This window comes from Dermacentor andersoni, chromosome 8 (assembly GCF_023375885.2).
Source record: "Dermacentor andersoni chromosome 8, qqDerAnde1_hic_scaffold, whole genome shotgun sequence".
NCBI lineage: Eukaryota > Metazoa > Arthropoda > Arachnida > Ixodida > Ixodidae > Dermacentor > Dermacentor andersoni.
Window position 1 is genome coordinate 129,214,113 of NC_092821.1, and position 26,508 is coordinate 129,240,620.

The 26,508-nt window shown below is 47.2% G+C and overlaps 1 protein-coding gene across 1 annotated transcript in view; it reads right to left on the reverse strand.

The window, feature by feature from the left end:
- Positions 1-298: 298 nt before the first annotated feature.
- LOC129383336 (lithocholate 6-beta-hydroxylase-like) overlaps positions 299-26,508 on the reverse strand; it is a 39,400-nt gene continuing 13,190 nt past the window's right edge. Inside the window, exons 7-14 of the mRNA XM_055067775.2 lie at positions 19,376-19,506; positions 14,988-15,099; positions 14,789-14,882; positions 13,872-13,980; positions 13,688-13,776; positions 11,296-11,436; positions 1,223-1,388; positions 299-670 (exon numbers count right to left, since the gene is read on the reverse strand). Of these exons, the coding sequence (XP_054923750.1) occupies positions 587-670; positions 1,223-1,388; positions 11,296-11,436; positions 13,688-13,776; positions 13,872-13,980; positions 14,789-14,882; positions 14,988-15,099; positions 19,376-19,506 (926 nt within the window). The 3' untranslated portion in view covers positions 299-586. The remainder of the gene's footprint in view (positions 671-1,222; positions 1,389-11,295; positions 11,437-13,687; positions 13,777-13,871; positions 13,981-14,788; positions 14,883-14,987; positions 15,100-19,375; positions 19,507-26,508) is intronic.

Consider the following 26,508-nt stretch of genomic DNA (forward strand, 5'->3'; position numbering starts at 1 on the left):
GCCAATACTTATTTTGTAATTCCTCTGTTTACGGCAGTGTGTTGAAGCCATGTTCACTTACTGGAAATGCTAGAGATCTTTCTTGAATATATGCCACGATGTCTTGACGTTGCAAGCAGGACACTAGAAATGCTTGTATTTCTTTGAAAGTTAAAGAAGAAAAAAGGGGGGGGGGACACTTTGCTTAAAATGTGGAATGCCGATGAATTTTTTCACCGCAGCATAGAATCAGTACAGTAGCCTAGATCCATAAATGTGAGAATAACTATGTTCTGTTTCTGCGAAAGAGCTCTAATAATGGCGTAGAAAAAGGCACCTTTATTATTGTGGACATATGCTATACGTACCTAAATGGCAAGTCGGATTTGTTGTGAGAACGTGGTGGCATGTCGTCAAAGAACAATTTAGCTCTTCTTTCTTTTGCAGTGGTTCTTATTCCGCCCTACACCATTCGTCGCTTATTCATGTTACCATAGAAAGAGCTTCTATTTTATTTCCTTTGGACTATGCGACACACGACTTTTCGCTTCGACTTTGCCGACGCGTTCTAGAATAAGTAGCAGTAATAGACGTTCGCATTATGTGGTCAGAGGCGTTCTTCAAGCTTGAGCCAAATTCCATTCTGAGGGTACGCAAAGATGAAAGACGATCCAATCTCCAAGCTTTTCTCCTGCGATTGAAACACAATAATCGTTGATTAGCAACTTTGGCACAGCTACGTTAGCAAGGTTCTTTAAGTGGATAGGAAGACAAAACAATACGGCATCTTCATAACTGTGGCGAACTGTAAGCAAACTAATACTTATGCATGTTACAAAAGAATGGCATACTCTTGCCTATGAAAAGTGTTAGCCCCCGCCCCGCTCCCCACAGAGATACCAAAGAAGTAATTCAAAATTAACAATTGGGCCGGCAGATGCTGTAGCCCACTGTGATACAGAAGTTACATAGACAGGGACAAAGTGCTTGAAAATGGCCGGCCAACGTTCCAATAAATGAACCTATCTTAGCCAAAAATAGGTCCACCTACTGTAACGTTGGCCAGCTTTTCTGAGGCCCTTTATCCGTCTTTATGTAACTTCTGTACAACAGATGTAATTAATGCTTCAATGTTGTCGTGTTTTAAGTATATTGACACTACGGTGAGCTGATATTTCTGCGCTGCAGGTTAAACAGCTCATTCACAAAAAGACTGGCCTTTAGACTGCCAAACGACACTCACATTGACATGACGATCATCCAGCACAAACTTGTATTTTGCGAGAGTCTTGGCCATGGTCAATTTCATCTCAAGCTGAGCGAAACGCATCCCAATACAGTTACGTGGTCCCTGTCCAAATGGTTGGTACACAATGGGGTCTACTTGTCCTTTGTTTTCGGTGCTAAACCTGAAATAAATTGAAGGTAAGGAATCAGGATCTTTAGCTGAAACTAAAGGTTTCTTCGGTACTGCACACTCGTATCACACGTTAGGCGTCAAAATCCATCCCCCGATTGATTCAGCATGCGGAAATATTTCGTATCCGCTGAATGTCACATGTTTGCCTGTTCGTAAAGAATGCACTTTTTGCATGCGAGCATGTGTAATGCCTCCTAACTTTGACTATTTGTTCATTCGGGCAGGGCGGCTTTTCATCCCACTTTCAATGGTAAACGCAAGGCGAATGCCGAAGAATTAATTTAATAGAAAATACCGGGAGTACTATGCGTGAAAGCAATGACAAACTATAACGTGCCATGTCCGTGCAAAATGAACACAGATTTCGTTGTTCTGATAAATAGCCATTAAAACATCTGCAGTGCGGATTATTTCAAGCACAATGAAAGAAACATTTATTACTTTAGCGCACAATCTTAAGCCGAATTATACAAGAAGTGCCCACTGCATTAAATGATCCCACACGAGCAAGACAGCTGTCGCCCGAAGTTTTCTTACGGGCTCTAGCCTGCTGTGTTCAGTTTTTACTTGTGTTTAAATATTATTTCATTCGCACCACTTGCAGAAATATTTTTTATCTTCCTAGTGCGAAACTTTATTCCTTGCCATTGTTGCAGCGCTTTGTGCCTTGTCATTGCCGCAACGCCTTATTCCTTGTCAGGACGTCACTAAGCTCTTTTCTACCTTTCGTCGAAATTACATCTCTACGTTTATCTCTTTGTAACCCTTTGCCCTTTTACCTCGTGCATAACAGCAAACCGAGTTCTTTTTCGTTAACCTCCCTGCCCTTCATTTGTTTCTCTCTCTCTTTCAAACCAAATAATACCAATAAAACAATCAACTAATCAATAATTTATTAATTGTGTCCAGGAACAACAGTGATGTCTGGGCGCTAGTGAACGAAAAAACGAATACAAGAACAGTAAATAAGTAAAACAACTACGATTAAGAGTTATGAGATATAAAAGTGACTGCGAAAACAAAAGCAACAAAACTAGATAAACAGCTGCGTCATGAATAATAATAATTCTATTTAAAAAAATCTTTACTTGTGTGCCCATGAACAACCGGATGTCTAAATACTTGCACACAGAGGAAAAAAGAGCTAGAAAGGTAAAACAACTACAATCAAAGTTACAGTATAAAACACAGAAAGTAAAGCACAACAGATCAGGATAAACTTGTACATAAGAAGCAACAATCAAGGAATGACACAAATATCCTACATAGAGCATTAAACGGTAGGATGGAGAAACTATGAAAAGAAAGGAGAGGAGTGCATCTAAAAAGAAGATTTCAGCGAAAACGCGAAGCTCGGAAAAGAAAGAAGACAGCACATTTTGAAAGATATAAAGACTGAGAAAACTACACTTATATAGAATTTGCATTCTGCGGAGACACGAGTGGCATCTGAAAGAGACAGGAACGTGGAATGGTCTATGTTCCCTGGTCGTCTTCCGCGGAACCCACAGTGAAACCGAAGCTAGCAAATTCATGTATGCTATAATTCTATGAATGAAATTGAACAAAAATAAGATGGTGGCTACTACTTTTGAAGCTGTGAGACGGAAGTTAAGAATAATTAGTCATACTTGACAAGTTGTTGGCATGCAAAGTCAGAATATAATGTTTACATATAGTCACGACCTTTTACATAAGAGCTGTATATGGCTAGGTTACCATGAAATTTTCGTGTCCACCCACAAAAACTATCATCATGAATAGTTCGTACACCCCATAAGCCCTCACAATCCCATAAGCAAGCGAAAAATACGATGTTCATAGCTCCTTAAGGCAGAGGCTACAAGCACTGAGCAAAGTGAAGCGAACAGTGCTTACATTCTTTCTAATCACGCATACAACATACAGAACAGCATGCAGAAAACAGTCATCAACAATAGCTCATACCTCCGTAAGGAGGAGGAGGAATAAACTTTTATTGTAGAACCAGCACTTTATGATGGCCGGGCCTAAGCCTCCCACGAAGGGACGTCGAGGGCTTGCCTCGCCGCCGCCTCGCGGGCGTGCTGGGTCGCCCAGGTTTGGTCGTCGAGGGCGGAGCTCCGCAGAGCCTCATGCAACCTCGACGAGAGAGTCGTGGTGTTAGTCTGGGTGTACTGTGCTGGGCACTCCCATAGCATATGCGGAAGTGTAGCCGGGTGAATTCCACAGCACCGGCAGTTGGGGGTAGTGTACACGCCCGGAAATATAAGGTTGAGGCGGGCGGGTGAAGGGTACGTGTTTGTTTGTAGTAGACGCAGGGTGGTAGCCTGCGCCCGGCTGAACTTTGGGTGAGGCGGGGGGAAGATTCGGCGACTGAGGGAAAATGCCTTAACGAGATCGTTATAAGTTGTCAGACTGTCCCTGGTGCCCAACTCATCTCCAGTGACTCCGGCGCGGTTGACTAGGCCTCGCGCAATGGAGTGGGTGACCTCGTTGAGATTGGGGAGGTGTGGGTGGACCGGGCCGGCATGGGCCGGGATCCATGTTAGGGAGATTATGCTGTCTTTAGAGTGTGGTGCCTGGCAGAGGATGCGAAGAGCTTGGGGAGAAATACGGCCTTTGCTGAAGTTAGTAACGGCTGAGCGAGAGTCACACACTATGGTGTGACAGGTGGGATCTAAAGTGGCCAGGGCGATGGCCACTTCTTCAGCCGTCTCCGCAGTGGGGGTAGTGACGCTGCAGGCGTGGTGTAGGACTCCATCGCGTGTGGCGACGGCCACAAATCGTGTGCCATGGGAGTATTGGGCTGCATCAACAAATGTGACGCCAGGCACGTGGGCAAGGGCTTTTATGATAGCTCCGGCCCGAGCTTGGCGCCGGGCCCTGTTATATACAGGGTGCATATTTCTAGGGATAGGGTCTATGTAGATCCAGCTACGGATGTCGTTCGGGATCGGTTGTTTGGGGCCCTGTTGCTGATGGTAGGTGAAGCCAAGCGTGGACAGAATAAAGCGCCCCGTTTCAGTAAGGGTGAGCCGCTCAAGCTGAGAGCGCTGTTGGGCTTCAATGAGTTCGGAAAGGTTGTTGTGAACACCCAGTTGGTTGAAGAGTTCAGTGCTGGTGCAATGCGGGAGACCAAGTGCTTGCTTGTAGACCCCTCGTATGAGGGTGTCGAGCTTGTTTTGGTCAGCCCGGTACCAGTTGAGGTACGCAGCAACGTAGGTAATGTGGCATATGACAAAGGATTGGACGAGTCGGAGAAGGCTTTCTTCTTTGAGTCCTCCGCGTAGGTTAGATATACGTTTAAGAATTCGTAGGGTGTTTTGAGATTGGGCACAGATCTTGTTGAGAGCCAAGGCGTTGGAGCCGTTGGTAGAGATGGTGAGACCGAGAACCCGGATACTAGGGACGTGTGGGATAGGACTGCCATCTTGAAGGCGCAGGGTGATGGCGTCACAGGGTCGGTGATCAGACTGGTGTTTGGGAGGGCGACCCCGCTGAATGGGCTTGTATAGCAGAAGCTCCGATTTAGCCGGCGAACAGTGCAGTCCGGTCCCTTGGAGATAGGCTTCAACCGTGTCAATCGCCGTTTGGAGGGCTGATTCCACTTGACCATCACTGCCTCGGTACGACCAGATGGTGATGTCGTTGGCGTAGATGGTATGGTTGATATTGTCGACTTGCTGTAGTTGCTTGGCAAGGCCAATCATGACTAAGTTAAAGAGCATGGGAGAGATAACTGAACCTTGCGGGGTGCCTTTGCTGCCAAGGGGAAGCTGGTCTGATCGTAAATCCCCGGCCGAGAGGGTAGCCGTGCGATTGGAGAGAAAGTCACGGATGTAATTGTAGGCTCGCTCTCCCAGGTGGAGGTTGGAGACCTGGTCAAGGATAGCTGCATGGGAAATGTTATCAAAGGCTTGAGTGAGGTCGAGTCCGAGAATGGCTTTCATGTTACGGGAACGATTGTTTAGCACTTGATGTTTGAGCTGCAACATAGCGTCTTGAGTAGAAAGGTGAGGGCGAAATCCAATGATGGTGTGGGGATAGAGAGAGTTGTCCTCGAGGTGACTGTTGATGCGTGCTAAGAAGGCGTGTTCCATCACCTTGCCTACGCATGAAGTGAGGGAGATGGGCCTTAAGTTATTGAGGCTAGATGGTTTGCCAGGCTTTGGGATTAGGATAACGTTGGCAGTCTTCCAGGCGGCTGGAAGGGCACCACTGCGCCAGCAATCGTTGATGTAGTCAGTCAGATGGGACACGGACTCGTCATCGAGATTGCGAAGGCTTTTGTTAGTGACCCCGTCTGGCCCTGGAGCAGAACGACCGTTAAGCTTGCGTAGAGCGGCATGTATTTCGGATACGCTGAAATCGGCGTCTAGTGTAGGGTTGGGGCTACCGATGTAATTGCTGTGTGGACTGACTTGTCCCCTGGAGATATATCTGGTGCAGAGGTAGTCAAGCACCTGTTGTGGACCTTGCTTAAGGGTCTCCGTATAAAGGAGCTTCTGCAGCCGATCCTGTTGGGTGGTGCGGGTGGTGGTATTATCAAGCAGATGTTTGAGGAGTTTCCACGAGGAAGGGCGATGAAGTTGTCCATCCACCGTGTTACACAGCTCAATCCATTGTTGCCGGCTGAGGGTTTGACAATGCTCCTCGATGGCTGTGTTCAGTTTGGAAATCTTACTTCTGAGGCGACGGTTTAGGCGCTGCCCCTTCCATCGAGCTAGGATGGGGGCTTTAGCCTCCAGAAGATGGGCGAGGCGGCTATCCATGCGTTCAACTGAGGCATGTGTAGTTACCACCCGAGTGGCCGTTTGAACATCAGTGCGTAGCGCTTGCATCCAGGTGTTAACGTCGGTAATGCCTTCTGCTGAGGTAGAACCTATGCGTATTTTTCGAAAAACATCCCAGTCGGTAATGGTGAATTCTTTAGTGGGGGCAGGGGCGGCAGCGAGTTGGGGTAAAGAGAGAGCAAGGATATAATGGTCGCTGCCCAGGTCTTGCTGGGTATTGGTCCAGTGTGCATTGTTGATATGTTTGATGAAGGTGAGGTCGGGGGTAGAGTCCCGGGTAGTGGAAGTACCGAGGCGTGTAGGAAAGGAGGGATCCGTGATGAGCGTAAGGCCTAAGTCGTGGTAATCTTGCCAGAGGTTGCGAGCTGCAGCTTCCGTGCGAACGTAGCCCCAGCCTGTATGGGCGAGGTTGAAATCACCGCCAATGAGTAGGGGGTGCGTTCCAGCTACGTGAAGAGCCTTCTTAAAGAGGGTGAGGAAGCGACACCTTGCTTTATCCTTGGGGCTATTGTAAATGTTCAGAAGGAAGATGCATTCTTTCCGTTTACGATGGGGAATTAATTCGAGGAATAGATGTTCGATGTGAGGACTATTGAGATCATGTTCAATAACAGGAATACGACGCCGTACTAGGGTGGAGACCCGGCGAAGAGGGTGGGTGGTATGGAAGGTTTGATAACCGGGGAGCGTGGTCGGGGCGTTATTGGTTTCTTGAAGTAGGACAGCATCCGGGCGGCGGGTATGTTGGCGTAGGTATTGATTGAGTACCGGTTGTTTATGGTGAAAGCCTCGGCAGTTCCACTGCCAAATGAGGGCGTCTTGATTAGTGTGAGCCATGATGGGAGATGGTGGATGTCGCCATCGGCGTCCCGGAAGGGTCGCAGACGGGGGCGGCATGGCTAGGAGGCGTGAGAATACGAGTTTCCAGGTTGGTCACGCGTTGGACAATACCAATGAAGGCTTGCTGAATGGAGTCCAGTGCATGTTGGAAAGTGCTAATAGTTGTTTGAAGTGAGATGAGCATGTCTTTAACTTCAGAGCGGACCTGGCCCGTGGCTCCATCTTGCAGGGCTCTCTTCTTGGGGGCGGGAGTCGAGGGGGCCTCCTGGCTAGGGGCAGGGACGTTCTGTGCGATAGGTGTAGGGGCTGGTGTTTGGGACTGCTTGAGGTCTCTAACCCCCTGCGAGAGTTTAGTTAGGAGATCGCGTAGGATGGCGTTCTCGCGCTTAAGCTGAGCTATTTCTGGGTTTTCTGGTGAAAGAGGAGGGTAGGTGACTTGTGTGTTGGCGATCTTACGACCCTCTCGCGAGGTGCCCATGAGAGCGTCTGCGAAGCTCACCTTGCTGTTGTTGGTAGATGAGATGCGTGAAGCCGATGAAGACCGGGACCTTGAGCGTTGTTGCCTGGATCGAGATGGAGTTCTGGAGCGGGAACGGCTCCCCCTTGACGGTGTGCGGGAGCGTGGCCTGGTTCTGGTGTTGAGGGTGGAGGGGCCGGCTTGTTTATAGGTGGCTTGGCTGGTTGTTCGTCGTTCTGCGATACGCTTGCGGATGACGTACGGGGTTTTATATCGAGCGGCACAGCTTTTGTCCGCGGTGAGATGGGGACCACCACAGAGCGAGCACTTAGGGTTACAGTTATGGTCGGCGGGGGGGTTGCGGACACCGCAGCCCCGGCATATCTTGTTATTCGGGTAGGGACAAACGTCCATACGGTGTCCGAGGCGGCCACACTGGTAACAAATGTCAATTTGCTTCCGATATAGCGAACATGGGAGTAACGTGGAGCCGTAGCGGACCTGGTAAGGCACATCCAGTCCGTCAAAAGCGATGATCACTGTTGTAGTAGATGCGATGCGCTTGGCTGCCAAGGCTGTCGGGTTTCGGGCAGTGACAATTTTGTTGTGGATCTGCTGGGGAGTCTCCGTGAGTGGGATCCCACGGATGACCCCCTTTGTCGTGTGCTCAGCTGCGGTTTCGTATGCATTGACCTCGTGGTTGACGCCGTTCACATGGATAGAGCAGATGCGAGCGTACCGGTCTGCATGGTCCGGGTGAGGTGTGCTGACGACAACGATGTTTTGTTGCGTATTCGGGCAGACAGTGTCTTCTGGGCTTTCTTCGTCCGTGAGGTTGGCTGCTTGGAGAATGGCGGTGGTTACCACGGGACTGCCGATCTTGGCTATATGAAGGGCGCCCTTGGGGCGGATGACAATCTTAATATCCTCCGTCGGAAGCGGCGGCATGCGGCCCGCCTTCAAAACTTGAGCTTTAACGGGCTGCCTCGCCCGAGAGCGGGGCCGGCTACTTGGGGCTTGACATGATTCATCTGTCGGGGTCAAGTTGTCCGTGCCGCGTTTTGAGTGGCGGGATCGTGCAGTGAGCCAGCCAGACTGGGCGGTCACTTCTTCTGGCGAAATATCCTGGCCGGCGACCTGGATCTCCATAGCGAAGGCAGAGGTGCGGGATCACTCTGGTGGAAGATGTAAACGCCGCGCGCCGAGGCGCGACACGCCGCCGAGACCCAGCCGGTGCAGTCGGAGGCTGAACGACCGGCCAGCTAGGCTTAGCGCGGCGGCGAGGTGGCGGGTGGAGAAAAGGTGCGTTCCCAGGAAAATGGAAAGTCCCACCTGAAAGCGAGGTGTCCACAGAGTCCGGAGAACTTCAAGAATCGTTTGGTGAAAACTTTAGGTCGCTAACCACAGAGAAATATGCGATAACATTTGAGAAAGCCGGAGCCGACATGAAAACATCCGCACTCCTCGGCCTCTTCTTCTTCCTCCCTCCGTAAGCAAGCAAAAAATTATGTGGCTCATAGCACCGTAAGGTTCATGGCTACTAACGTTGTGTGGGTTAGTTGCGATGACACTACCCCTGTGGTCGTTGTCGGTGATTTCAAACTGGATGTGTCGGGACCAAAAAGGGAGTGGTTCACGTGTTTCGTGTTGGACACATTTGGTTTGCGATGCTAAACCGATCCTGCCCAACGGACCATCTAGCACCGTACGTGCATCGATTTGACATTGTCAAAGAATGTGTTTGCAGATTCGAGTATGCCGGTCTGTGTTTATCATATAGGAACCACAAAGCCACTGGGACCACCGTTACTAGGTGACAGTGAATGATCCAATGCAGCCTTTGGCACAAGTTTTCTTAGAACAGCGTTTGCAGCTATACTGGTCATCCACCTTCGCAGGGCGGAACGACCCCGGATGTTTTCTGCAGGCGCTTGAATATTATGTTATTGGAGTTGTTTGTGCCATTACACACTACTTAGGCATATTAACGTAATGAAAGACACATGCATGTGAGCAATTCGACGAAGGGGCGTGCCGAAATCTCTTGTAAGTCTGCAGACAGAGAAGAGCACGCGCAGACATCGTATTGCCCGCGCCTGCGTTGGCGGAGAAGCCTATAGCCTACTGTCAAAAAGCACACCAATGTCGCTTATTTGAATAACTCCGGTCAACACTGCGCAATCAACAGAATCAGGAATTCCAATCTTATATTGGTTATTTGCGAATACAAGCAATCGATCAATCGATCAATAAATCAACTGTTTATTGTAGTGGCCAGGAACATCTACGGAGCCTTTGTACATGAGCACTTAAAAAGTAATACGCAAGGCACAATATGCAGAGCAGAAGAATGACGTAGACAAAACAATGTGAGGAATAGAGACTAATAGGGAAAGAGAAAACAAAGAGGTGGGCATAGAAGTGAGGTATTCCTGCATCATGATTATCTACACATGTACAAAATGCAGGGATTAACTGCGAAATATATCACTAGAGGCGGAATCTTTATTATATGCTTTTTGGAGCCGAGCCATAGGACATTCTCTAGTGCAACAAGACAGCGCAGCACAGAATGCTGCCTGGTGTATGGCATACTTTTGCCGCATGAAAAATTGTACTGCACCAAGCAGCTTTGGACAATGTATAGTGGCATGTATTACATTAAAGAGGAACAAAAGGTCTGATTTAATCCACGTTCAGTTTAGAAGTGCTAGTTAAGTTGTATTTGACCGGGCTGCACTATGATCCCGACAGCGGCATAAGCGGGGCTTAAAGGTAACCATTTATTCTGGACGCATTCGACAAGGTCAAAATCACATTCGATTGCTCTGCCCTAAACTACACAGGCATGTACAAGTAACGGACGACTTACAATAGAATACAATTGCAGAAATGCGCCATGGGCGGGGAAGTCATTTGATACATGAAAAACAACAACAAGAGAGGAGAGGGCACGTTGTTCCACATATGTATAGTCTAATGAGAAGCACGGCGTTTTATTAAAGTGCACACCAAGATCTTTCATTTCGTTGATCTTACAGCAACAGCAATCATAGTCATCACAATCATAATCATAACAATCACATTCACATTCATAATCATAATAACCATAATAATTATAATCATAATAAAAATAACCATAATTTTGAAATGGAAAGTCTACATGCAACAAGCCATGAAATAAATACAAAAGAAAAGGGAAGAGAAGTTTTTTCTTCCATATATTTTTCCTGTATTTGTGTTTGTACTTGCAATCTTTTCTTAGCCGTATGCCAACCCTTAGATTTCATGGTTGTTCCTGGGCACGGTGATTAAATTATTTATTGATTATTTAGTGTTGGTGCCTGTTATCACCAGCATTCAAGTGTCCTCAAAATACAGTCTTTATATAGATTATTTTCGTGATCTTGATAAATTTCCTAACTAGCTATCTTTGTCTTTCACTAGCTTTGCGTTGTTGTGTCATGGTATCTCATGTTGTTCAACTGCCGTTCTCTTCCTTTTTCTTTTATATTCACCTTGCGCCTTGCTGTGCGTACACTAATTTTATGAGGATTGTTCTTTTTCTTCATTTTTTTACTTATATTCTCCTGCTGTACACTTTCTTTTTTTTAATGTGTGCGTGCGCCAGCACCCAGACCTCGGGGTGGTCCTGGGCACGGTAAATAAAGATTTATTATTTTAATATTATTATTAATAGTAGTAGTATTAGTGGCGCGTACACTGCTCGAAGCCTCAGGAGGACAAAACACCAACAATTTTTCTTGAGCATATAAGCACTTCTTTCTGTACTGTAAACAAAAACTGCAACAGGAGAAAAGTACCTGTCAGGATCAAATTTTTCCGGTTCCTCCCAAAAGGTAGGGTCATGGCTCATGTGGTAGCTTGGAATGAGTACGCTGATTCCAGCCGGTATGGTGTTACCGTTGTGAGCGTAATCGCGTGCACACCTCCGTGTCGTGAACCTTTGAAGCAGGGAAATAAAAGCGCCGCAAACTTTACTAAGTTGTTCCAAACCAAGCTTATATGTTCACAATGTTTTTCAGCTCCCCGTTCAAAATAGGTGGCTCCTATGCATGGTAAACAAGAAGCTGAACTGTTGATGTGTAAATTCGATGACCTCCCGTGAGACAATCGAACAGAGACTGCGAACTCCACCAAGGCTCCCTCATATAAACACAACATTATGAGGCAGACAAAGTTACGGGTTAAACATGATTGAAGAAATAAACAGCTTCATTGTCAATGTAGGTTTGCACTATTACCCATATAATTACGCCAGAGCTTACGAAGTACAACGGACCAAGAGCGCTGTCACAACATTTGGGGATAACTCACCCCTTTGTGCATGCTCATGGTACCATACTCTTAGGCTTCCTTTAAGCATCTGTATTTAGAACCGTAGTACGTAAATACCGGGATGAAAACATGTAACTTGGTAAGAATGACAAAACATTGTGATCAACTTCGGTGCCGCAAATTTGAGTAACGACATAGCTCCTAGGCGACGTAAAATTAACGTAATGAGGTGCACTCGTGCATTTCCCACTTATCTCATGTTTATAGCGAAAACACAAAGAAGAAATGCACATTGAGCTGGTATCAAAGACTAGCTGTGTTTTGAAAACAGTAATTTATTATAGGTATTCATACACTCTAACCTTCGAAATAACTTCCTTGCGGAACATGGTAACAATACAGTGGTCCAAGCGGTAGTGGAAATTTGCGAATATGTCCTGCTCATATTCTTTCCGAACGCACTCGAGCAACTTTCTGCGCTTCGAGTTTGAAGTTCACCCAAACTTATCTATGTCCGCGCCTACTTGAACTGTGTTCTCTTGAATATGTATCCTGCCCCTTTCCTGCAACAGCCTCATATGTGAGTCTAGCAGTATGTTCAAATAAATAATAATAATAAAAATTAACGAAATCGTGCCAAAGCGGCAACTTTTAAGCGGGGTTGCTAATTTTCGGAAATAGTGATATAAGCAGAAGCCAACTCTGACGAATTACGTGAAAACCTAGTTCCTTACCACGAGAATTTTGCTTCTGCGTAGTAATGTGTCATGGGATGCATTTTCGTCGTGCAGCAACCTGCCAGCTGTTCGCGCACCTCATATTTGCTTGTTTCCTCAAAACAGCCACCCTCCGACGTCCTAAATATTGGCAGTAAAACTTAATGTTTGCTGCCTGACCATTGGAGACGAATTACTGAATGTAAAAACACCCTGAATGGTAAAAAAACGCAATGAGCAGGCGATTTTCGCGCTGCAGACATGCTCAGCGTTTTTTTTTTCTTGATCCGTAAACAATTTGGACTTTTTCACTGCAACTAGAGTTGCTTTGACTGAGGGCCCGTGTCTCTTTGACCCGTGCACCTAACCTTCGCAACCAGTGATGATCCACAATGTGGCAGCCGGGTGATTCATTCGACTTTGATCGGCCTCATTTCGTTCTTTTCATAAATATAAAAAAATCCAGTCGAAAGGTCACCAATTTAGCACGATTGTATAAATAAACTTCAGCTCGCATAACAGTGCACGACTCCTTTCCGGAAAAAAAGACATCTAGGGCGCATTCGCGAAGTGTCAGAAACGCGGGAAGTGTTTTACTGCTGCGAAAAGGGACTATCTTGAAGGTGATAGTGCTTGAATGCACCTACATAAATTACTTTCAAATAATGGCCAGCATGGAAACTTTTTGATACCACGTCGCTTTCTTAAAGAGTTCCCACATACACTTGCCAATGGAACTGTTGTTATATAAGGGAAAATTTCCAAAGTATCTTTCTAAATTATAAACATGATCTGATTCCCCCCCCCCTTTATCTTTCTGAATGTGAAGAAATTTATATTTGTATTTACACAAATTCTCTCCTATAGTCAACGAAGACTCCACTATGTATTCTGTCGCATTCGATCTGTCACATCAACTGAGGTGTTAATATTGGTAGAAATTCATTTCAGGTTCGTAAATACGTCAGGTTAGTGATTCATTACTTCTTGCTCTTGTCTTCTTTTCTATGCATTTAGTCTTTTGCTTTGTGAAAATAATAAACGACCTGCAATGAGAACTAAAGATAGTTGTGTTGCTTAACATGAATTCAACAGGGTCGCAAAAAATCATGAACAGCAAACTCAAGGCGTTCTGATTGCAAGCGCCTCGTTAAAAAGGTTCAATATACATCAATTGTTAAGAGTTGAAAACTGGACTCACCCAACAACAGGGGAATAGTAGCGAAGAGATTCTGATATCACTTGATCCAAGTATTTTATACCAAAAACGTTATCATACGTGAATGACCCCTGTAAATAAATTTTCAATCCAGCCAAGGTAACCTGTCTGATGCGACAAAGAATACGAAAATATTGCGCACGCTTTATGGTGAAGAAATTCATACATCTCTCTCAAGCACCGCCACGACTTCGTCGCGGAGCCGATCTTGGATATCCGGGTGTTTTGCGAGCAGGTAGGCCATGAAAGACATTGCTGTGCCCGTTGTCTCAAAGCTGAAATGTTCGCGAAGTACAGAATAAGAACAAGCAACCGCAGTGGTTTGATTTAGCAATAGCTGGCTCAGAAAGAGCACTCCGATACTATGAAATTAAAGGAGCTAACGCGAAACCATGAGCTACTTGAGTTCTCCTTTACCCGTGCCCCCGAGTATCTTCTTTTTAACTGCACGACTTCAAAAAGACAAACAAATGGGAGCGCTCATACAAATACTTCTACTGCCCGAGGCTTCCAACGCATAAAGCACTGCTGAAGAACACTCTCGAAATAGGCCTATCTCGTGTCTTTTGTACTCGAATCTCTAAAGTTTTCAAAGCATATCAGACACACGTTTAACATTGGGAACAGCTTGACTAGCATACAACTTTCGTTTGTTAATAATATTGTATTGTCGGTACACAAGTCACTTTATGTGCTGCGTATTATTGGGATATAGAATTGTACATCTCAAATTGTTCACAATTTTAAGTTCCTCAAGCTTAATGACGAGAGTTCAATGTTTGTCGACGAAGTGAGTTTAAGAAATCTCTAGTTAAAACGCCTGTAGAAGGCGCGACAGAAATCACTCGCCGCTGGTGCAGTGGCTTGCAAACGGTTTCCAAAAATACACGTGTACGTCTTATGTTCAAGCGTGTATGCATTCTTTTTTCAACGACGTTGCATGAAGTAGGAAGAATAAAAAATGCCGTCCGGCACCATTAAATATATACGATCACAATTTCCCGAGCAACGCACTTCAAGTCTCCTTGGCTCATTGTCAGTTTGTAACAATAAATATGGCCACGAGAGTAAAATATTACATACCCTGCTATAAAGAAAACGAGGCCATTCGACAAGATTTCCTCGTTGGTCAGGAAGCGTTTCTTTTTATTCTTGCCAATCTTCGCTGGCTCGTTTTCTGGAACATAAGTGACAAGATAATACGATGAGGGGATGCTAGTGAGCACATTTAGACTGAAGAGAAAGTGCAGTACTTTCATTGATCAAGAAAACGCGTCCTTACTTTCCGACGCGGAGTCTGCGTCGTAGTCTATTGTCAGCGAGTGCACGTTGACGGCTGCGCCTTCTTCCACTTCGGCATTAAGCATGAGCTGTAAGATGTCGTTCCTGGTCGCCTGGGGAAAAAGGCGATTATCACTTTTGCACGCTAACTTCCTACAACGTAAAAATCATTTTCAACTCTAATGGCAGAGTGTGGAATGTCTGGCTGATGGACATTGGGGGTATGCTCCACATAGAGGTAAGACGTGCTGGCTTTGTAAAAAAAATTGTTAACCTGTCTGACGGCGTGACCTGCTACTCCAGGCGCTGCGTGAAAATTATGGCGTGCACAGGGATCACGGAAACGCACCAGCAGCACATGCAACGATACACAATTCCTTGAACACTATAGGTGCTCATAGTTTAAGGCCTGTCGACCGTAGAAATATCAGAAGCGCTGTCGCAACGCACAGGCGGTGCTTCTGTAAAGGCGAAGATGTTCCGCAGCTCTATGATCAAGCTGCGCTGCAAGTGTCGTTTAGCATTTAGAAATTGTCTTTCCAACAAGTTGCGGCAGACGTAACAGAAAACACGCTGCAAGTCTTTCGTAACGTTGTACACCGAGCTCATTGGCGAGTCTGTCCACTAAATTCAGCCCTTCATGTAGCTTGTTAAACTGCAGCCTAATGTACATAGCGTAATTTACATTGTTAAGCTTGACGTGGTGGTGCTTATTAAATGTCGGTAGTTAGCTTCATAGGGCAGAGAAAATTCTTATCGTGGAGGCGCTACTTGTGTAGCTTTTAAAGAAAAGGCTGGATGTAGATGGACTTTAACAACAGGCTGCACGAATCACCGTAGTGAGCATCACCGTACCAATGGTGACTCTATGCTTCCTCGTAATGTTCGAGGTACAGCTCTCCAATATTTTTGTAATGTCACGGGAGTATTGAGCCCGATAGCTTGGTCAGTCCCATGCCACGAAGCACCACTGCGTAAGGTAACCGCATTCGCGCTTAGCGCGCTGGTGTCAGAGCATCATCAGTTAAGCTATTGTAATAAGCCCGGCATAGCTTCTGCTAACTTATTAGAACATCTAACGAGCTTCGAATGACATATTGTAAGCGTTGCAAATAAAGAAGAAGGTGCGGCGGACACGAGGAGCTGCCACGGGTGCTGTTCGCGTAGTTGCTGCCAGATGACGAACTATTCAGAAGTCTGTGTGCAATCCCCGTCGTTGTTTCCTACAGTTCAAGTGTCGGTATTACCAAGGACACCATTAAGCTCGCTCTAGGTTGCAATTCCCTATCCTTTGAAAAGATAACTGTTCTGCGTGAGGTAGAGGCGAACGTCAATAGCCGTGCCTTAACCCATTTGTCCGCAGACCCTGACGAGCTATGCCCGTAGACGGCTTCACACTTGTTTGGCAAACGTGCAACGTGCTTGCCTCAAGTGCTGGGCGCATCGCTACCCCAGTCAACAAGCATCCATCTGCGACGTCGAAGCATACATCGATAAGCTTTGACAGACCATCTCTGGAAGCGTTGGTGCAAGGACTACTTGCTGATTCTGCGCTCTGCGCGCGAGGCGACACCGAAGCTGCCACCACGACTTCAAGTTGGAGACGGCGTCCTGGTGCGCGACGACGATATGCCGTCTATCCTGTAAAAGCTGACCCGAGTGGCAGAACTGCTTCCTGGTCGCGACGGCGTCACTCGAGCGTGCTGCCTGAAGTAGGCGTCCGGCTCCGTGGTAAGGCGTCCCGTGCGAAAGGCTTACTTGCTGGAAGCCGGCAGCATTTGGCAGTTTTGTCGGCAGCGGGATTTTGTTGCAAATACAATAGAAGGTGTGCCGAGCACGAGGAGCGGCTACGGGTGCTGCTCGCGCAGTTTCTGCGAGATAACGAACGAGTCATACGTCCGGGTGCAACTACGTCGTTGTTTGCCACAGTAACCATTGTGCGCACAGGAGCACGTGTACACATATCTATTTCCGTTGGAAGTGGACAAGCAGTACGGGGTTTATGGAGCTTAATAGAGCAGCCCAGCACAGGATGCTCTGATAAGAGTACGCTGTGTGCGCATGCGCGCCTGCCGTCGATACCTGCGTAACGGAGCTCCGCGATACGCTGCTTACCGGCGAGCTGGCCGGTGCTCCCATAAAATTAACCTCTTGGATAGGTGTACTGGTACAGCGATGTGCAAAGTTAGGGTGAACACTCGAGTACGCGGCCGACGGCAATATCAGCGCCTCGCCACATTCATCGCTGAGAACATTGCATACGCGCAGTATGCGCTCTGTGAAATAATATTTCCACCCCACGCACCGCGTCACTGGGGACGCTCGTTCATCGTCTGCTAGCCGCATTTTTGTCTGCTGAGCCGGCACTTTCTGCACACATCTGGATGAAAAAGTGGCGCGTGAATGGAGAAATCAGTACCGGGCAGTTTGTATTTCAACTACCTATTGAACTAAAATGCAAGCTCGCATTTGAAGTTGAACACATGCAAGAAATGGAAATGAGATAGGAGCATGTCTAGTATCGTGTCATGTCACCGCTGACAACGACTGCAGCTGTTATGGACAGTAGCAAGTAATAAAGTGCTCGAAGATATTCGCGATGATTCGCCTTAGGGAGTTCCCACAATTTGCTGACTGCGGCCCACAAGTGGTCAAAAGTCGCGGAATTAAGGCGCTTTCTTGCCAAGGCAGCCTTGAGGCGTCCCCTCACGTTTCGTATGACATTAAGGCCTGCCTCCTTTCGGGTAGCCATTCCAGTAGGGGCATCTGCCCGGACATGCAGTGGTGATACTTGGCTGAGTTCCGCACGAGCTTCCCTGTACATCCACTTTCACCCGCCGCGGTTGCTCAGTGGCTATGGTGTTGGGCTGCTGAGCACGAGGTCGCGGGATCGAATCCCGGCCACGGCGGCCGCATTTCGATGGGGGCGAAATGCGAAAACACCCGTGTACTTAGATTTAGGTGCACGTTAAAGAACCCCAGGTGGTCGAAATTTCCGGAGTCCTCCACTACGGCGTGCCTCATAATCAGAAAGTGGTTTTGGCACGTAAAACCCCATATATTATTATATTATTATTATATTACATCCACTTTCAAGTATGCAATAAAGGCTTATTTTTCATTTCGAATTTATTCAATCTTTTGTACATTATTACTTTATAGAGATTACAGGGGCTAAGTTCAAGCGCCGGCCAGAGCTTGCGCGGACAAGGAACGCACGCACTAAACAGGCTTCCGAGAGCGAGGGTGACGTGACGTCACGGTGATGCCCTCACGGAACACCTGGTGCGCCAGCGCGGCACAGGTGTACCGTTTCCCGGTCATGGCGGCCGCATTTCGAAAATGCGAAAACACCGGTGTACTTAGATTTAGGCGCACGGTAAAGAACCCCAGGCGGTCGAAATTATTCCGGAGCCCCCTACTACGACGCGCCGCCTAATCAGATCGTGGTTTCGGCACGTAAAAGCCCATAATTCTTTTTTAGGCGTACCGTTTCGCCCACTCTGCTCCGTCGAGGCGCGCAAGTCACGTGACGTCGCAGCCACTAGGGAATTTAGGCGCCGTTTCCCTGCTACGGATGCCGGAAATTCCGCTCAATTCGTCATTGGATGATTTCGCACCGAAAGGGCTCTCGACAGCAGCTGCCATTATGCATGAATCTTCGTCACCTATGTTGTAGTCACAGGACGGGTTGGGTGCACAGTGCGCATTGCGAATGTGACCTTCATGCCTATATTCCTGCATTATTCGATTCACAGTCTAGAGCGATCTATTCACCAAAGAGCCGATATATCACTTGGAATACCCTTTCTGTGAAAAAAGGTCAACGATAGAGCGTCTTCGATCATCGGGAACTCTAGCCATAATGGCATGGGACGACAGACAGTCTGCGAAAGGTGCTCGTTTTTTTGTATGCGGCATTGCATGCGGAACAACTCTGAAAACGATAAATAGACACGCCCCTCACCCCCCCCCCCCCCCCCCCCCCCCATAGCTACGTGCGTTCTCTTTTCTGTCCTGTTGTCTTGAAGAACGCATATTTAAAGGAGGCCTGATCTTAAAATGCCGATAGCATAAAATGACGAAGCAAAAGCGCGGTTAGCAGACGACGAACGCGCCTCTCCCGTGACCTGATGCTCGCGGTGGAAAGACAACCTCGCCAGACGTATACTGCGCATGTGCAATGCTTCCAGCGGTCGCCGTTACGGAGCGCTGACAGTGCCGTTGACTACGCGCTCGTGTGTTGGTCTTATAACTGTGCACATCTTTGTACCATAGAGGCTATACGTCTGCAGGTTTCGTGGCGGCTTTCTTAGCGTGCAAACTTTTTCCATGTCATTGCACTCAAAATTACCTGTCAACACGGCTTTCAGAGAAAACAGGACGTACCTCTCTGTTTTTACGGCGGAACTGTAGAATGGGAGTAATGTCGTCGAGGATGTTGTCAGTGGCCGTCTTGCTATAGCGTGCCTTGAATGAAAGGATCACCTTCCACAGAGGAGCAAACTCGGGAAAGCAGGCTGGAAAGTAGTATGCGAGACCACCATGCGTGTTTGAAAAGCAAGGAGATAATAAACTGTGCTGTTTTAATGTAAGAACAGTCGAAAAACAGGCATCGATCCTTTATGTGACTTGTGAGAGACGTTTCATGAGCTATGGTTTCGTAAAATTGAGTGGGCCCATAGTGAATGCTCTAGATGCGTGATTTTATCAGTATTTGCTACAACAAGGCGATGATGACGTCTAACTACAAATAAGCTCTCATTTGGTAGCAAAGGCACAGTAGGCTACTGTCAGCTACCTACTGCGAGAAGTTACTAAACGAAGCTCAAGACGACATCATATCGGACATTTTTTTATGCCAGGACAAAGTTCACAAGGTGGTCTATCTTTAGATGAAGTGTTTTAAAATCAGAAGATTTTATGTTTTGTGTATTTGGTCACTAATAAAGACCTTTTCATATTATACTAAGACTGAAAATAAAGCTAGACACACCAGCGCTAACTTATATAACTGACATCCCGACAACTGAAAACCCTCGACCACGTGGAATTCAGCGCTTGCGCACGGCCACCCAAAATGATGAAACAATATCACCACCCAATAATGATAAAACAATACACACAAACCCAAAAATACATAAAACAGGAGAACATGGGAAAGCTAAACTCAAACAATAAGAACAAAAATCTGCAAGGTCTGCGTGCCTATCGCGCCGGCCCGAAGCTCCGTATATCTGTGGCTTATTGAAATGGTTCTTTTTTTTCCTTTGGTGAAACAGGCTAACACCAACCTATTTTCTTAATCAAGCATCGCCACCACTTCTACAACCTCCCGTTGTCTCTTTTCTGAGGGAACTGAAGAATGGGAGGCGTCCTTGAATTCAAGATGGCAGCTGCAATGCCACTAAAAAGCGCATTACTAGTCGTTCCGCAAGTTGTAGGTTGACTAGATGGAAGGTGCGTACACCCTTGGCCTGTCATTAGCGCAGCGCCACTTCTTGGACCAATGTACACTCGACCGCATGACAATGAATAGTAGAGAGAATGAAGAGGATAGGCAGGGAGGTTAACCAGATATGAGTCTCCGGTTTGCTACCCTACACTGGGAATGGGGGATAGGGGTCAGAAAGATGACAGAGAGGAAAACACTAAAAAAAAACGGAAAAAATGAAAAAGGAACGCGCACACATGGAGACACACACACAAAAGCCGTTCCAGCTAAAGTCGTTCACACAGGCCGGTATATCGCAAGAAGCGCAATTCTTCTGTGGCGGTAGGTCCTTTCGATGTTGTAGAATTCTTTTTTCGGATAGCGGTTGGTCGTTCAGTTGGTCAAGTTCGTGGCGAAGTCATGCCCTCTGTGGACTGTACTGCGGGCAGGCGCACAAAATATGGCCAATTGATTCTTCATGGCGGCAGTGGTCACAGGTTGGGGTGTCGGTCATCCCTATGCGGAATGCATAGGCTTTGGTAAAGGCAACGCCCAACCAAAGTCGATATAAAAGCATGGCGTCTCTACGGCGAAGCTGTGATGGCGCTCGAAGACTTAGTGGGGGATCAAGTGAGTACAGTCGCGTATTTCTTAAATGTGGCTCATTCCATTGCGACGCGGTGCCGAGCAAGTAGGCGGAGCTTCCGTGCTGCGTCAGTTCTAGAAAGAGGAATTGGGACGTGGCGCTCCTTGGTATGGGCTGATCGGGCAGCGTGGTCCGCCCGTTCATTGCCGATAATCCCGCAGTGACTTGGAAGCCACTGGAAGGTTATTTCATGGCCTGCATCACTTATATGGTGTAACGTCTCTGTAATATAGAATATTAGTTGTTCGTGCGGTCCGCGTCGTAAAGATGACATTAGAGAGTGCAGTGCCGCCTTCAAATCGCAGAATATTGTCCACTTGTGTGGCGGTTCATCACCAATGTGATGAACGGCAGTAAAGAGCGCTGTGAGCTCTGCTGCCGTCGATGTTGTCGCGTGGGTCGTCTTCAATTTGATTGTTGTAGCTTTCGCTGGTATGACGATTGCCGCCGCGGAGCTGCTTGGAAGGACAGATCCATCAGTGTAAATATGCGTAGAGTCACGGTAGTTCTCGTACAAATATAGTAGCGTGAGCTGTCTAAGGGCTGGTGATGACATATCAGCTTTTTTCGAGATACCAGGTATTGCAAGATTGATCTTTGGCTGAGCGAGGCACCATGGAGGGATCGAAGGTCTCGCAGCCGGAGTGAAACAAGCTGGCAATGATTCATCATATGCAGTTATCGTTTGGCTGAAAGATGTGTGTGGTCTGTCCGCTGGTAGAGAGGCTAAATGGTGACGAGGAGTCCTGGCTAGATGCCTTATATGGGTCCTGAGTACTTCAATTTCAATGTGGGTCTTGACAAGGTGGTCTCTAGCGATTGCTATCGTAGCCACTGTTGAAGCACTCTGAGGCAGGCCTAGGCAGATCCGGAGCACTTGACCCTGAAGACTTTGTATTGTGCGTAGATTCGTTTTGCCTGTGTTGTTTATTGCTGGCAAGCTGTATCGCAGAAATCCTAGAAAAAGCACCCTGTACAGTTGTAACATGGCACTTGGCGACATTCCTGAGGTCTTGCCAGCGAAAAACTTGAACAGGTGGCAGATGCCTGTCAACCGTTTTTTCACGTACGATATGTGTGGGCTCCATGACAAGTCCCTGTCGATTATGACACCTAGAAACTTGTACGATCGGACCCGTTGTATTATTTGGCCATTTATCATTACACTGTAGTTTGCCATGGGTTTGCGCGTAAATGGCACTAGTGCGCAATTCTCGGAGGAAATTTCCAGGCCTCGATTACGGAGGTAGATAGCAGTTTGTGTGGCGGCTCTCTGAATTCTCGCTCGCAACTGTAGGCGTGTTACTGCAGACGTCCATATGCAGATGTCATCCGCGTACATTGATAGCCTGACTGTGGTTGGCACGTGCTCAACGAGAGCAATTACTGTTAGATTAAATAACACAGGGCTAAGTACACCGCCCTGGGGGACGCCGCGGTAGCTATAATGTAGAGAAGTATGACCTTCCTCGGTGCTTACAAAGAAGGATCGCATGGATAGATAGCTCCGTATCCATTGAAACATCCGGCCGCCCACTCCTACCTCTGCGAGAGCAGAGAGGATGGCTTCATGCGTAACGTTGTCATATGCCCCTTTAACGTCGAGGAATAAAGATGCGCAGAGGCGCTTACGGCATTTCTCATTATGAATGTAGGTGACCAGGTCGACGACATTATCGATCGATGATCGACCGCGTCGGAAGCCCGCCATGGCATCTGGGTAGGTGCTGTGGTACTCCAAGTACCACTCCAGACGTCCTAGGACCATCCTCTCCATTACTTTGCCCACACAGCTCGCCAAAGCGATCGGGAGATATGATGAGAGTTCCAACGGCGATTTGCCAGGCTTCAGCAGTGGAACAAGGCGACTTGTCTTCCAGGTTGTTGGTAGCGTGCCATTTCTCCAAGATTCATTGTACACCTCAAGGAGAACTCCTCTCGCTCGCTCCCCCAGGTGACACAGAGCTCGGTAGGAAATTTCGTCAGGTCCTGGCGCTGATTTGAGGCTACACAAAGCTAATGCTGCCTTAAGTTCGTGGATTGAGAATGGTAGATCCAACCGGTGATCACGTGGTGGCGGACAGCTGCTCGAAGGTGATAGAATGTTGGTAGCTGTGAGTTGGCCGGATAATCTGGCGCAGAAATCCTCTGCCATGTCAATCTCCGATCTCTTTTGAGAGAGGGCAAGCGCCTTGAATGGGAATCGCTGTACGGGAAGTGTCCGGAGAACGCGCACCATTCTCCATAGTTGAGATAAAGGCTTGCGTGGATCTAGCGACTCACAGAAGGCAGCCCAACGTTGCGAATCGAGCTTGTATAACCGGCGCTGCATCTTCTTTTGCGTGCGCCTGGTGGTCCGTAGATCGTCCATTGTCTTCGTACGTCCGTATCTTTGTTCAGCACGTCGTCGGATTGCTCGAAGTCGTTCTAGTTCCACATCAAATTCATTCAGTTTCGAAGAGCATGTGAGAGTACGCATAGTATCTTGTACCGCGCTCTTGATTGCCTCTTCCAAGTCGAAAGATGGATTGGCGTCACAGTGTTCTTCCATAATAGACTGAAATTTAGGCCAGTCCACTCTTTGGATCGTATCCCGTATTTTGGAAGGGGACAATCCTCTGATCTTGATGTACGTGGGGATATGGTCGCTTCCGTGCGTCTCTATGTCCGCAAACCACCCTGCACGTCTGACAAGGCTTCGTGAGACGAAAGCCAAGTCAAGACAGCTGCTGTACGTGGAGCCACGTAAGAACGTGGGACTTCCATCATTCAGCAGCCAAAGTTCATTACTGGAGGCGAAAGATACCAGAGCTCTGCCTCTTGCGTTGATCATCGGACTTCCCCAGAGTGTATGATGGGCGTTGAAATCTCCAATGATGACCCAGGGATTGGAAGTTGAGGAAAGCATGTCGCGTAGTCTTTTGTAATCAAATCGACTTGACGGAGATAGGTAGGTGCCTACAAAAGTAAAGGCCAAATTCTTTTTCCTTACGTTTAGGCATATATATTGATTATTGTCATTAGGCTGTACAGGCTGATGAGTGTAGGTGAGGTCACGGCGAATAAACACCAAAACCTTACTGTTTTCATAAACAGTTGACGAAATAAATGATTCATATCCAGAAAGCCTTATTTTGTTCGATAAGTTTGGCTCGCAAATGACGATAATGGGAAACATATTGGCGTACACGAAGCGACGGAAATTCGAAAGGCGCGCTCTGAGTCCGTGGGCATTCCACTGAAAAATAGCTGCTTGTCGGACCTCTTCCCTAAAGGACCGTGGCTGTGGAGCCATGATCTACTCAAGGGTTGCAAGCACCGGACTCAGAGCGTCCAGTACTAGAAGCGCACTTCTGGCAGACGGTGTGTGCATGTTGCTTAGCAACACGCGAATGGCATTCATTAAAGGCCTAATAAGTGCTATCACTTGCTCATCTGTTTTCCGCGACTCCTCGGATACAGCACCTTGCTCTACTGGGGCGGCTTCTTCTGTGGCTCTTCTGGCGGTCGTGTACGTGGAAGTGGCGGATATTCCTTTGTGGAAAGAGATCTGGCAGTTTTCTCCCTTCCAACATTGGTGTTCGGAGTGCTGGAAACGTCCGCTGATGATGATGCTTGACGACTTGACTTTTCCTGAAAGCTTGATGTTTTCCGTCGTGAAGACCTTCGTAGGTGACGTCGTCTTCGCCGTACTTTCACAGCGGCCTCTTTGTGGGTAGAGTTGTCTCTCACCATTTGTTTAAGAATGGTGATCTCTTTCTTGATCTGGGGACAGTCTTTGGAAGAGGCGCAGTGATCACCTTGACAGTTAGGACACTTCAACGTGGTTGCGCTGCAGTTGTCTTCTGAGTGGGGTTCGGCACATCGAGGGCACACGGCCGAATTTCTGCAAACACCCTTCGCATGTCCAATCTTCTGACAATTGAAGCATTGCATTGGTCTTGGAATAAATGGTCGAACCTGGTGGCGAAAGTGGCCGACCTTCACGTAGGGTGGAAGGCAGTCGCCTTTGAACGTTATCCTCACACAACGTGTGTTGCCGAGGCGACCAACATGCACAATGACGTTGTGTTCGCTTGCTGGTTTTATGAGAATTGGGAGGTCTGCATTAGATATTCCATTGTAAATGTCATAGATGACTCCTGTTATTGTGGCACCATTCGTTGGCACGATGGATCGGACCTTGATGTTTCCCAGCTGCGTTACATGTTGTAGTATGGTCAGCGCGCTCGGGTTCATCACATCGATTGCCAGGATGTTTCGCCTAGTGTTTATCCTAACATCCTTGATCTCGTTTGGCACGGTATTTTCTAGATACACGGAGAGTGCTTGCCTGTTGAGGACGCGCAGGTTGTCGGTAGCGTTCTGCGGCACAAACAGGATGGAGTGAGGCCATCGTTGAGGAGCTGTTTTCACAGTGTTCGAGCTGCCCGCCGAAGATGAGTTGATAATTCTTCGTTTGGCCTTGCGGTACTGGACAAGTCGAAAGCTGCCTTTCGAGGACTCGTCACCTGATGCGGAGTACAGCTCTGTGTCCTCGCTACCACTCAACGTATTTCCTCGCTTCCTCGAACCGATGTCCGCGGGTGAACAGGAACCGGGAGGATCCTCGGGGTGTTGTACATCCATCACCGCGATGGAGGGGGCGGTAGACCCCACAGGTGCAGTGAGAAGTCCAGAAAAGCACAGAGACGGCGAGATGATGATGATGATGATGAAGCCTCAGGTAATGGCACAAACCCACTGAGGGGGATAGGCCACGAATCGGGTGGTAATATGACTCAATACATAAAATAAAATAAATTGGTTAATAAATAAATAACTCGAAAAAAGAAAGGAAAACAAATAATCCAAGATATACAATGAACTATGAATACATGAGATGAAGTATTGATCAGTACTATGGTAAGCCTTGCGTTGATAGGAATGTTAAAAAAAAAAGGATATACATAAACTTGAGTAAGTTAAATTATGAATAGTAATAGTAAGATTTGAACTGTGAATAAATGTGATCCGTAAGAGAAGCACTTCGTCTTCTTCCCGTGACAATGAAATTTTATAAACAAGCGGCTTTGGTGCATTGCATGAATTACCTTATATGTATGTAGTTGGGCACTATCGCTTATGTTTTGGGTCTTGCCAACTCCATTGCACAAATTTGATAGTATATGCAGGGTGTAGAAAATGTCACATACACGCCGCATTTTCTTGCCATCAACTTTGTGGCATCTTTTTATGACTGGCCTTCTGTATGCGCTGCGTTCCAAAGGGGAAACATTTTTTTTTCATCGGATAGTTAGTTGTAAGTTAGCTCATGTGTGTTTCATTCTTTCTTTAGTCCTGTGTGCATTGTGTATTTTAACTTTGAGATGGTGTTCCAACTGGCCGAAACATCTACACTTCAGGAATTACATAAGGCGGTGGAGTTAGAGAGAAATTCAA